This window comes from Artemia sp. Qi Xiang Cuo, chromosome 2 (genome assembly GCF_049724085.1).
Source record: "Artemia sp. Qi Xiang Cuo chromosome 2, ASM4972408v1, whole genome shotgun sequence".
Lineage (NCBI taxonomy): Eukaryota > Metazoa > Arthropoda > Branchiopoda > Anostraca > Artemiidae > Artemia > Artemia sp. Qi Xiang Cuo.
In genome coordinates, this window is record NC_142795.1 from 16,231,120 (window position 1) to 16,244,735 (window position 13,616).

Sequence of the window (13,616 nt, forward strand, 5' to 3'; positions counted from 1 at the left end):
GCAATGTAGTGTTGTTTCAAGGAACTTAAGCGATGTTTGATCTTCTTTAAAAGGGAATATCGGACTTTTTTTACACAAGTCCCTTTTAATTGTTTTTACTGGCTTTAAATTTGAAGTAAAAGAAACAAGCAGCTGGAATTTAGGTTTTTATTCTGTGTACTGACCTGAATACATGGGAACCAATGAAGTTTTGAAAAGTGTACTTAGTTGTCTTTTCTTTCTGATATACCTTTAAGCTAAAATATGATTGGCTTTCAAAATAAGTCACACACGTCTTCCAACGAAATTATCTCAAATTTTTTACCACAGAAATTATAGACGTATCATTATGCGGAGGTTCCTCTTTGGTAATTTTTTGAAGAATTAACAGATGCTTTACTGAACCCTTTGAATTCCAATGATTTTCTTTAGGCTAATTAATTTGAAAATCTATTTCCGCAAAACAAGTTCTTCAAAGAAAAGTAAAGAGCTCCGTTAAACCAAAAATGAGCCGAAATAAAGTTGAGTAATTTTCAAAGGATAGAGCTACCACAAATCATAATCAAGAATAAATGGAACTAAAAACGAACAAAAATTACACTAAATAGCCGAGTCAAACTAAAAACCAGCAACAATTAACATAAATAGGGCTGATAACCCCCATGCCTTCTCAAGGTCAGAATTTGATTTTGCACTTCACTGAAAACAAATACATTTTAAATGTTTTTTGTTTTACTTTAGTAAATACTTTATTTCTGCTCATTTTTGGCTTAATAGAGCTTTTTACTTTTCTTTGTAAAACTAGTTTTGTGGAAAGTTTTTTAAATTAATACCTACTCTAGTCGGAAAGAACTACACAATTTAAGGAAATTCATTCCTACTACCCTCGTTCTTTTATAAAGCACGTAAATGTTCAAAATATGATTTTGGGCTGGAGCTTTTGATGAGTTTAGTGCTTCGTGCCTGACATTTGTCTTGCTTCCACCGTCTATATTTATGGTGGAAATAAGGAAAAACTGCACCAGCATTAATATTTTCTAAAACCAATGAGGTATTTGATATCTGCGTATTTGTGAATTCATTGGTATAAAAATGTGTTTTTTTTTATTAAGGCACTGAATGAATTTTATCAAAGTCATGACCTATTTAGATCTTTTTTTCACAACAAAAAATAGTAGTATACCAGTTTTCAGAAAAGATTATACTGGACAGAAAACTTACAGAGTCACTTACGACTGATACATGTTTTGTACTAAATTTACTGGATGTATTTTGAACCAAAATTTACGAAATTGGTTCTTCTTGTTCTTCCGAATTTTTTTCAACTTCAAAAAGACTTCTTGTGCCTTAGCTATTCTACTGCTTACATCATTGAACCAACTGTCCTCAGTTATAAATACTAATTTAGTAAGTTAGGATTCTTCTTACGTCCTTTATTATTATTTTATGTAAGCGACAAAGAGCTATGCTCTGGTTATGGGAAAGCTATATAGTTATTTGGGAAAGCTATAAATAGTTATATAGAAAGCTATATAGTTATATGGAAAAGCTATATACCTATGTATATAGTTACATATAAAAGCTATAAAAATCAGAACGAAAAAAACCAACAGTCCTTGACATTTTTTTTACCAAATGAGTGTGTATCTCATCAATCGAGAATATGACTAAATGGGCCTTAATACTGAGATAGCACAGTTGGGACCCAACTAAAATGTATATTTTAGCTAAAGTGTTTTACATAATGTGTAATACGTACTGTAAGTATTAACCAAACTACTTGACCTTCAAAAAAAAATATATGAATGTTAAAAAGCCTAGAATATGCTTTTTATTAAGATCACGCCTTGACATAAAAAAAAACAACAACATTTAAATCCAGCTTAATTTTTACCCCCTATGTATATGAGTTAGAATTGAAAAAAACGGCGTATAACATTAAATTTGCTTTCGTTTCTACAATTTTCCTAATCATTATAATAGTGAATATTGTTAGAAGTTCCTCAAACAAAGAAGTGCCTTTAAATTGGGAACAAAAACAAATAGGTTTACCACTTTATTTGTTGTTGAAATTTGACTTTATTTTTAATCCTATAGACATCATCACTTTTCTAATTTCACTTATATTGACAGTACACCGAGAACTGACTTGTCTTATAAACAAGGTTTTAGGCTTATGAGAAGTTTTGGCAAGAAGTTCTAGTATATTAGAAAATCATTGTTGTTTAGCGAGTCAAAGACCCAAAAACACGAGCTTTTTCTTGTGAATACAGAAGCCTTAAATAACAGTTCGTACGACGAGAACCGTTTATAAGCCGCCCGTCATGTGGGCATCCAGATTTCTTGCATTTTAAGTGCTTTCCCATGCATTCTGATGAATAATGGTAAGGAAGCTCGTCAGTATGTCCGCATTTGATGCAACTGACCTTGCTGGACGAAGGCTTTGGCAGCGGTTTTGACTTCTGGATATTCAGTGGATTTTCAAATTCCACTTTTAGGATGTAACGCAACAAATTTTCTGAATATGACTTAATGATTTGGAATGTATCAGTAAGTTTTAAATTTTCGAGCAATGCGAGAATTTCAGAAATTGGGAATTCTTCTAAGTTCATCATTCCCAGAACTTCTAATGAAGTCATGGATCTTTCTTCAGGTTCCTTTAACGTCCAGCTATGAAATGCTTTTAAGAAACCTTCCCACTGCCCAAATTTTGAGCTTTTCAATACGCCACAGCAAATTTTGGAAAACTCCTTAAATTCTTCGTCCGTAAACAAATCAACAAAACATGGTACATTTTGCCCCATAGTAATGATTGGAACAACTTCTTTTAAAGCAATCATCCTGGCCTTTTGATTATTGTAAATGGAAAAAACTTTCCCAAGGGCTTCTAAATTGCCTGTTTCTCTGTGAATATGAATCATCCTCTCAGCAGCTACTTCCCGAATGCCTATAAAATTATACTTCTCAGCAATATATCTGAAAGCATCATTGTCCACTTTCTGGAAACATAAAACACTTGTTTCACGTGCATAACACGTGACAATAAACTTCATAGTCTCAAAATGGACATCATCAGCTATAACTGTATTTGTCTTCTCAATAAAGTCGTTTTCGAACATACACTTAAATACATCGCTCGCTGTTGTTAATAAACTCTTCTTAGCCGTAACATCTCCACCATTACATAGAATAGTCACTAGGGTGTCGTCGTTGATACTTAGTTTTCTTAAAAGGGCTATCAAAGGTGAAGAAAATTCGTCCATTCTTAATAATCCTAGATAAAATTCAGACGTAGACCAATTCTTCTTTGTAAAAGACAGGGAATCTAAAAAAAAAGAAAAAAAGAACTTAGTTAAGATGAACGTGTGGTCATGAAACAAAAGCCGAATTTTCAAAGGCATTTCACAAAACATCATTGAACTTTCTAGACAAGGTCAAAGAGTATGAGTGACTATAAGAGTTGAAACTGGTGGTAGTAATGACAAAGAGAAACTATCACGTAATCTAGTGCTTATCAAAACTTGGTATTTTTATCAGTGTAATAATTCGAATAATCAATTGAATTAGTGTGATTGGTGAAGTGATCACAGTAAAAAGTATCTGATCGCAGTTTCTGACAGACAAATCACTACAGAGCATATATCACAGTATATAAATAATAGACAGTATGATCGTTCCCTATCTCACTCATTACAAAAACCCGGACCGAGGTGCGAGTGATCCGGAGAACTAAAAATATAAGCGACATTAGATCTTTTCACGGGTAGACAAGTCAGATTTCTCTTGAAAGCGAAACTTGGCTTTAACGTTGGAACTCTAAATTTTAAAGAAGCTCATTTTAAATTAATATAGTTCAATACATATATGAAAATCGGTAATTAGAAGTGCAATGTTATTATTTGATGTTTTTAGGAATTACAAGTAGGTTTTGACGTCTCGAGTTGGTTTCAAAGGTATTTTGAGAAAGTTTCTGCCAAAATACGTGTTCCAGGGTAATTGGACCGCTGACGCATACTAACACTAGTAACCCACTAATGAAAGAGTATGCGGGAGGAGCTGTTTGTACGCACCGAGAATGAAGAGCCAGAAATTGTCTATCAATATATATTTTTATGTAAATCCTAATACAGACAACGATGTTCAAGAAAAACTTCTTAGATTCTAGGCAACAAAATTCTATTGGTGACTAAGTGTACATACAATTTCCATTCTATGCGATCAATCTAATCTTATACACTAAAATTCACTTTATGTACCTTTTCTAATATAAGTATAAGGAGGTGGGTTTTAATTTTTCATGACAATAAGCTTTTTGGTCCCACTGAATAGTCCTTGAACTGAAATTTAAATTTTTGTTTGCTCCTTGAATATGCTAATAAATATGGTCCTGATTATAAAACTATTAGCAAATCCAATTTTAGACAATTCAAAATAAATATTGCAACTTTGAACAAGATATGAAAGTGCAAAACAGACGAGTTCATAGCCTCATCAATATTTTAAACATCAATATTTTAAACATCATCATATAAAACATCAATATTTTTAAGGACAATCTGCATGTCTTTTCTTATACACAAAACAAGCCATACTTTGATTACTTTGGGGATCTTTTGGGAAATAAAATAATCAAGAAGAAATAAAAACGGGAAATAGTAAACGACTTTCTAGTTTTTTTTTGTTGTTTTTTTTCAAAAAACACCGGCATACTTCAACCACAAATTCACAAAAATATTTAAGTCGGAACTCAGTACTATAGTTGCGTCAATATTAAAAGCACTATATTAATATTGAAGTTGAAGAACGGAAAATAAATTAAAGTTTTGTTGCACTAAATAGGAAATTTGCAAATACGAGTGCTTTACAAAACCACAAAACATTTACTGATTTTAGTGTTCAAAGTTGGGAACGACTCTCTCCAATCCTATCGTCATAAAATTATATCCCTCTTTTGAAGAATCTCCAATCTTCCCCCTGCCACCCACCGTATCCTCTTCCTCACCCTCTCCCTCCCGAAACAAAGCAACGCCTACTCTCCACTACTAAACATTAACGCATTCCAGAGCTGGGAAATTAGGGTACAAATTGTATTTGATTAGATTAAAAAGTGCCTTGCGAGTCAGTGCCAACTATAGACTAGCGCTGGGGGCAGGCTACTCCCTTTGCCATCTCCCCTTCCCATATCTGTCCCTGACAACTGTCTGTTTTTATGCAATATATTATAGATGCATTTTAGAACACCGGTAGAATATTTTTAGGGGGGAATTCACCAGACCCCAGAAAATGAATATCTATTATTTTAAACAGTTTTATCCAAGACTCGAGCCTGGTTTACAACAACCGGAACAGAGTCACAACCATTAATCAACATATCCTGGTTAACAGTGTTTGTTTTGTGGTTTTTGCTGCTCCTAATCAGTATTTTATTGCAAGCTAGAAAATTTATAACAGCGGGCTAGTCTAGAACTCAAACTTCTATCACTGATCAATGTGCCTTTTGTATGTTTTTTTTTTCAAATGTAAATGTACAAAAACTCGTTGGTATGACCAAGAAATTTTAACTGATTCTTTAAAGTTTAGATATATTTTTATTAGGCTACAGTTGCCTATTAGTTCTAGTGATATCAATTGGAGATGGGCCAAGAGACATATGTCCCTGGACCTCTATAGTCAGAATTCTATCCTGAAACCAAATTTAACATGCAGTTATGTCGGAAAGGAACTTTAACTTCACCCGTATATATACCATTTCAGGGTATATATTTGCACAGGTGGGGTAAAGTTCAAACTTACCTGTATAGTCAGAATTACATCCTAAATCCAAATTTAACATTCATTTGCATCAGAAATGAATTTTACCCCCACCCCTTAATGTGTAAATATATACCCCGAATTGGTATAAAAAGGGTGGGAGTAAAGTTCATTTCCGATGAAAATAAGATTCAGGATGCAATTCTGACTGTAAAGGTAAGTTTGTTTCTTAGATACCTGAATAGTCCGTTAATATAAACATTACAAAAAATTTGCCCCTCCGAGACATTGAGAAATATATTTTACCCCTCTTCCCACTCAATTTTCATGGACTGAAGCCACTATCATAGCCTAGGTCTACAACAATTACGATAGTTCAGTTAGTCAACAGGCGATTAAAAAAAAATTAAACTTATCAGGGAGACTGGAAGGGCGAATATGCAAGATGATTATAAACTAGACTATAATGTTCAGGTTTGGAAATTTTGATTACGGGTTATGATGGTGCTCTTTTCTAGCTTTCGTTCTTCGCACTCCAGAAATTGTGCTGTAGTTGTCGTTTTCCGGTGCCACATAGCCCTTTATGAGGCATCTTATTAAAAAGCATAATTAAAAGCTTATAGATATAATATAATACGTTTCTACTATATATCTAATTTTTGCTACTATTATGCTTCCTTGTCAAGAGCTAAAAAATCGTAACGATTGCTCAAGTTGGGAGTTAGTAAGGATTATGAGGTTCAATACACAGTTTAGGTCAAATAGGGAAGTCTTTCATGAGTTTCAGTTAGAACTTCTCATAGATAACCTTGCTATTTTGGCTAAATACAACTGAAGTACCAAGTCTTACCAAAATAATCTAATCAAGGATTCCGATTCCGAACGGTCTTCACAAAATTGTTCACTGTGTTCCAGCTCTGACGCTCTGACACTAATGAAAAATACAAAAACAAAACAAAAAAAAATAACAGGAAAGATCTTATTTATCAAGTTCCAATTTCACCCAGATTCTAGGTTAAGTTACGAAATTCGGTTACTAATTTAGTCACTATTTGGCAGTCGCTTCCTGTCTATTTAAAAATACCAAAATAGGTTAGATATTATTTAAATTCGTTCTGACCTCAAACTCATACAAATTGTGTCATGGGTTAAGTTACAAAACAAGGCTACTGAACATCATTTTACTTCTTGGCGAATGTGATTAGCTTTGCGAAATTGGGCTTAATTTTAACCTCAAACCCAGTGGCGAATCTAGGGGAGGGGTGGGCCCCCCTAACGTAGTCTTAAGTATTGTAAATCACTTAATTAACGCAAGTTTGCGTTAAATAAACTTCCTCCTAACGCAAGTATATCAGATCAACCTATTTTGCCCCCCTAAAAATACTGGATCCGCTCCTGCTCAAACCAGGACCGTATCCAGGATTTTTTTGGGGGGAGGGAGTTACAAAAAACATTTAAAATGTATTTTTATGCATTTTATTTCGTTTTTACGACTGGACAAGCACTTTCTTTTAGTGAATGTGGTTGGGGCGTTCAAACCCCTCCCCTGAATACGGTCTTGTGTCTCAAACTCATGTAGAATTGATTAAATTCACGTGTTAATGTTGTCTCGCTTTTGGTTGAGGATTAAATAAAACAATTTTTTTTTAATGAAAGCAATGAGCAACATTAAAACTTGACGTGAACACAAATTATTCCGTATATGACGGGTTTCCCCCTCCTCAATACCTTGCTCTTTACGCTAAAGCTATTAACAATTAAAGAAAAGTTTCCTATTCTAATTAAACGACCCCTGTGTTTGAGTAGCCGTTCTTGAAAATTGGGACAAACAGTCAAACTTTAGCGTAAAGAGCAAGGTATTGAGGAGAAGGCAACCCTTCATATACGGAATACATTTCTGTTTGTTTTGAGTTTTAATATTGCTTCTTACTATCAGTTAAAAAAATTTCTTTGTTTTATTTAACTTCTGTTCGTTTTTTGAATAATGAGGGTAAATCTGACTCACCCTCCATGAAATATACCCCCTCCTGTCAAATCCTCACTGAAAATCCCCCTCCCCGTAAAATATCTTGCGGACAATTCAGCCTAAAAAATCACCCTTATCATACTTTAACTTGAAAAAGACTTTAATATCTAATCGGTTTCTCGATCGCTCCGAAAATGCCCCCTTCCATAGAAATTTTTTCAAGGAAGTCAAAACTCGTGGAAAATAGCTCCCGGATATTTCCTCCGGAACATCTCCACATGCCGAATCGAGTTGCCAAAGAGAATGTAGGACAATGGCATAGAGAATGTAAAAGAATTTCGCATTAGATTTCTTTCTAATCCCTTCAGTGTGAAATTTTTGCTGGAAAATTCACCCCCCCCCCCAGAAATGTATGCATGCTTCCCAATAACAAATACTATAAGTTAACAATGGGCAATTTTCATTTCTTATAGGCATCTCCTTACGGACTGTGGTGGTCATTTTACCCCTAAAGAGATATTTATTTAATCTTTAAACTATAATGATGAAAATGGCTATCTCAAAGTTTTTATCAGATAACTTTCGGAAATAAACCAGCGTAGGAGGAGGCCAATTGCCCTCCAATCTTTTTGTCCCTTAAAAAGGGCATTAGAACTTATATTTTCCGTTCGAACACGCCTCTCCTGATCTTCTTGGACCATTATTTCCATATGATGACCCCTCGGAAAATAAGAAAATAAATAAAGATGCATCCGTGATTTGTCTTCTGGCAAAAATAAAAAAAACTCCACATTTGTGTATGTAGGAGCTTAAAACTTTTACAATAAGGTTCTTAGGTACGCTGAATCTGATGATGTGATCTGTGTCAAGATTTCTTGACTTTTATGAGGGTATTTTTCCCCTATTTGAAAAATAAGGCAAATATTCTCAGGCTCGTAACTTTTGATGGGTAAAACTAAACTTAATGAATCTTATATATTTCCTTATTCTATTTCTTTTTTTTACTCAGGAGACAGGATGAGGAGCAAACATTTACAGGCAAAAATTCAAAAATAACACTAAATATAGCAAATTGATTATATATTGGGAATCAAACAGTTCGTGGTAACGAACTGTAAGTAAGGAGCAACCCGGCTCAATAGTAACCGAAACTCTAAAAAACAGGATTTTGATACAAATAGATACATCAAAAGAATCAGATTTTAATACTGATTTCAAATATATAAGTTTCATCATCTTTAGTGCTCCATCATCCATCAAAAGCTACGCGCCTGAGAAAATTTGGCTGATTTCCAAAAAAAGGGGAAAAGACCCCTAAAAGCTATAGAACCTAAATGAAAATCACACCATCAGATTCAGCGTATCAGAGAACCCTACTGTAGAGGTTTCAAGCTCCTACCTGCAAAAATGTGGAATTTTTTATTTCTTGCCTGAAAAAAAGATCACGGATGTATGATCCTTTGTTTTTTGTTGTTTTTTTTTCCCAGGGGTGATCGTATTGACCCAGTGGTTCTATAATATCGTGGGAGGACTCAGTCGAACGGAAATTAAAAGTTCTAGTGCTCTTTTTAAGTGACCAAAAAAATAGAGGGTAACTAGGCCCCCTCTCAAGCTCATTTTTTCTCAAAGTCACCCGATAAAAATTTTGAGATAGCAATTTTGTTCAGCATGGTCGAAAATATAGTAAATACGTCTTTTAGGATGACTTAATCCCCCAAAGTCCCTGGGGGAGGGCTGAAAGTTATGAACTTTGCCCAATGTTTACATATTGCATAGTATTGGTCATTGGGAAGTATAGGCTACAGACGTTTTCAAGGGAGATTTTTTTTCTGGCAGTGGGGGGGGATGGAGGGTCGGGGGTTATGTTGGAGGATCTTTCCATCGGGGAAGGAACGTTGCTCTGAAGGGGACGCCAGATTTTCCAGCATTATTTAAAAAAACGATCAGAAATTAAATAAAAAAATAAATAAGTTTTTCAACTGAAAGTAAGGAGTAACATCAAAACTTAAAACGAACAGATTTATTAAGCATATGAATAGGTTCACCCCTACTCAATACTTCGCTCTTTAAGCCTAAGATTTTTAAATACTTTCATAAGAGCTATTTGTTCTAATTAACGGCCTTTGTGTTTAAGGGGTAATTTTTAAAGAATTGGAATAACATTCAAACTTTAGCGTAAAGAACGAGGTATTGACAAGGGAGCGAACCCCCTAATATATTTATTGAAAATATATGGATATAGAAGTTCGTTGCGTAAGTTAATTCGTAAGTAATGTATATTTATTACTAATAAAACGTTCGTAAATAAAATTAAACAACTTTCGAGAAATCTATTTAACCGAATAAAAGTAAAATTAATATACAATTTTTTTAATTATTCATGTACGGTGAGCCAAAATCAATTAATTCAAAAACATTTAAAAATTAAATAAAAAACAAGTTTTTTTAACTGAAAATAAGGAGCGACATTAAAACTTAAAACGAACAGAAATTATTTCGTATATGAAAGAGGCTGTCCCCTCTTCAACGCCTCCTCGCTCTTTACGCTAAAGTTAGGCTCTTTCTCACAAAATCTTTTTTTTTAAACAATAAAAAACTTTAGCGTAAAGAGCGAGGCGTTGAGGAGGAGACAACCCCTTTCAAATACGGAATAATTTCTGTTCGTTTTAAGTTTTGATGTTGCTTCTTACTTTCAGTTAAAAAAAAACTGTTTTTTTTATTCAATTTTATTCAGGAGCGTGCTTAACGACTTGCCACTGGGAATAATTGAAGCGTTTACATTGTGAAATATAACATTAAACTGTTACATTAAGTGATGTTATATAATTTTATATGTGAAATGTAACATTAAGAGAAAAGAGCGATTAATATTCAATACATCGATGCAAAAGTGGGTTTTATATCCATTGGTTTATTTTTGTTTTCTAAAGCCAATCACTCAATTCGTGGAGAATATATCTGAAAATAAAGCCACATAACTGCGATTTTCTTTACCTGTTGTGAAAGCCCTATCTTGGATTTTTGCTAAGGGAAGAAATATTTATTTGGAGAGGGTGGGGACTTTACAAAAACAACTAGAAACGCGTCACAAAATATTCATATGCATTTTGCTACATTTTCTCTAGCTGAACAATTTTTTTCTTTTTTTTGGGGGGGGGTCACCCTGAAACTTGCCTGTTATTGTATTTGATCGTTGTCACTGTATCAGTTTTGAGCTAGTATAAAGAGCACAAATCTTGATCAATTTTTGTTTATAGTAACTTAATATAGTAAAATGAATAAAAGTTTTTACCTATAGCAGTAGTAACCGTACAATTACTTGAAAGCTTACATACATATCTATGCCTTAGGCGTAAGTTTGAATGTATACTTTCAATGCATTGTACGGTTACCAGGGTCATTTGCGTACAAACAGGTCTATAGGTCTTTACACTCTAGGAATGACGCACTTTCACATTTCATTGTCTTTTTTTTTTTAGTTCAAAAAAAACCGGTGTCTCTTCTTTTTTAATCACCTATTATTTTTTGTATATAATCAGGTTCCATATTTGATTCTCCATCAGTTTCGAATCGTGTATATTAGAGATAACATTTGTTGTAATTACATAGAAAAAATGGATAATTCTAACCTTTTTCTGGTGAGTAAAAAATATTCGCATTATTAAAAAGAAATTGTCATTAAGTTAAGGAAGAAATTCTTTCCTTACACTAGAACTAAGGGATACTTATACACTTTGAAGCCTGTTGTTTTTAGGAGCTGAAAAAACCTCTAATTCTCTTATAGGTTGAAATTTACTGTGTGATTTTTTATCAAGATCAGTGGTCTTTTAGATGTTTTTTTTGAAAAAAAGTGCTTAGCTTTTCGATCGGTAATTTGGGATTAGAAAAAAATTTTTATTTTTTAATTTATTATTTTTTAAAAAAGTTTCCTTTTTTATCAAGATCAGTGGGTTTTTTTTTTCTAGGAATGTTTTTTAAAAAAATTCCAGGCCAGTCTGCATTTACGGTGTGATTTTTTTTTTATCGGGATAAATTGGTTTTTTATATTTTTTTTGAAAAAAAAAAAGTGCTTAGCTTTTCGATAGGTAATTTTGGAATTACAATTAAATGTTGTTTTTATTATTTTTTTATTTTAAAAAATTCATAAATTTTTATCATTTAATTGTTCTTTTTTTTTTATCAATATCAGTGTTTTTTTTTTTAGGGAGTGTTTTTTAAAATAATAACGGCACGTCGTGCTGTTCTTGTTTATTTTTTTATCATTTTAATTGGCCTGTTTAAGGATTTTTTTTAAAAAAAGTGATTTGCATTCTATCTTTAAATTGTGATTATAATAAAATGTTTATTATTTTAATTTATTTATTGTTAAAAAATCTTCCTTTTTTATTAAAGTGCGATTTTTTTTTTTTATCACGATCAGTGTTTTTCTTAGGGATGTTTTTTTTGAAAATATTTCCAGGCCAGTCTGCGTTGAAGAATCTCTTCCTGAAATTTAATGCGTTCAACCCCCCCCCCCCCCCCATTTCCTCAAAAATAAAATTTGTTACCTTATAACCCTATTTAATAAATAACATTGTTAGCTTAGCTATACGTAAAAAATTAAAATTTGTTTCTAAGCTATTTAATTTTCTTTCATTAACCAAATTAATTATATTTATGGAGTGCTTATCATGCATTTATAAATATAAAAAAAAAAAAATGTGTCTTATGGAATTCCATACAGGTATAATCTATTTGGTTCTAAATTTTTCTTTTTTAATTTAAAGAAATATATCTTTTTTAAGACTATAATTTAAAAATAATTCTCATTTAAATAAAATGATTTAGTTTATTTTTTTTGGTGTGGGCTTTGGGTAGGTGGTAGGAGTGCAATCAACCAAAATAATATTATTAATAATTCATATATTAAATAAATAAAAAATACTTTATTTTTTTTTTCATGTATCGTATTTAAAAAATGGTTCCATTTTAATAAATTACTGTTAAAATCTCTTTATCTATAATTGTTGCTTTTGTCGTTTAAATACATATATCGTTTTTTAGAATATAATTGAACAATACGTCTCCTTTAAATACAAACAATTTCGTTTATGTATTTGGAGTGGGCTTTGGGGTGGTGGGAAGAGTGCAATCCCCCCCCCATTAATATTCGGAATAAATTTAAAAAGTAGCTAATAGTTTTAATTTTATTTTTTATTGAATTTTTTATTTTAATTTATCGTATTTAAAAATTTGTATTATGGCATTCCATAAATATATAGGCTGGTTAATTGGGTATAATCTGGTTTGGCTTGCTAGTGCGAGAGGACTCAAGAGATTTCTTTCTTTGTACAGATATTTAATTAATTAATTAAACCTGTATTATAAAACCAGCATGTATTTTTTATATCTTTCACGGGAAATTTATTTTTTAACTTTTACTTTTTTATCAATTCAATTTACGTGTGATTTATTTTTTTTTTTTAATTTATATAATATATTTTATTTTCTTATTTTTTAGAAAATTTTTGAAGAAAATAAATTTCAGTTGGGAGGGGGGGGGAGGAGGGAGGCTCTAAAAAAGGGGGCCATCCAACATTTTAATTGTTGATATGGACGGAGAAAAAAGTTCTTCTCTTTTACAAGTATTTATTTAGCCCAGGTCGAAAAAATCCATGAGATATAAGGAGCAATTGCCCCCTATTTTTGAAAAAAATACCTATATGAGGAGGTTCGCCCCTTCGTCAATACCTCACTCTTTAGGCTAAAGTTTGTCTATTGCTTTCAAAAGAGCTATTTATTCTAATTAAGCGACATTCTTGATTCAGGGTTCATTTTTAAAGAATTGGAACAAAATTTGAACTTAGCGTGAAAGGCGAGGTGTTGAGGAGGAGGGAACCCCCCCTCATATACTTAATAATTTCCTTTCATTTTAAGTTTT

General features: G+C 32.4%; 1 protein-coding gene across 1 annotated transcript; it reads right to left on the minus strand.

The window, feature by feature from the left end:
- Positions 1 to 2,068: 2,068 nt before the first annotated feature.
- Positions 2,069 to 6,678, minus strand: LOC148954944 (uncharacterized). Its single transcript, XM_089107998.1, has 2 exons — positions 6,581 to 6,678; positions 2,069 to 3,304 (listed from the first exon to the last, which is right to left on the minus strand). Exon 2 carries the CDS (start codon positions 3,240 to 3,242, stop codon positions 2,205 to 2,207), a length of 1,038 nt encoding a protein of 345 aa, XP_088964124.1. The 5' UTR covers positions 3,243 to 3,304; positions 6,581 to 6,678; the 3' UTR covers positions 2,069 to 2,204.
- Between the last annotated feature and the right edge of the window lie 6,938 nt (positions 6,679 to 13,616).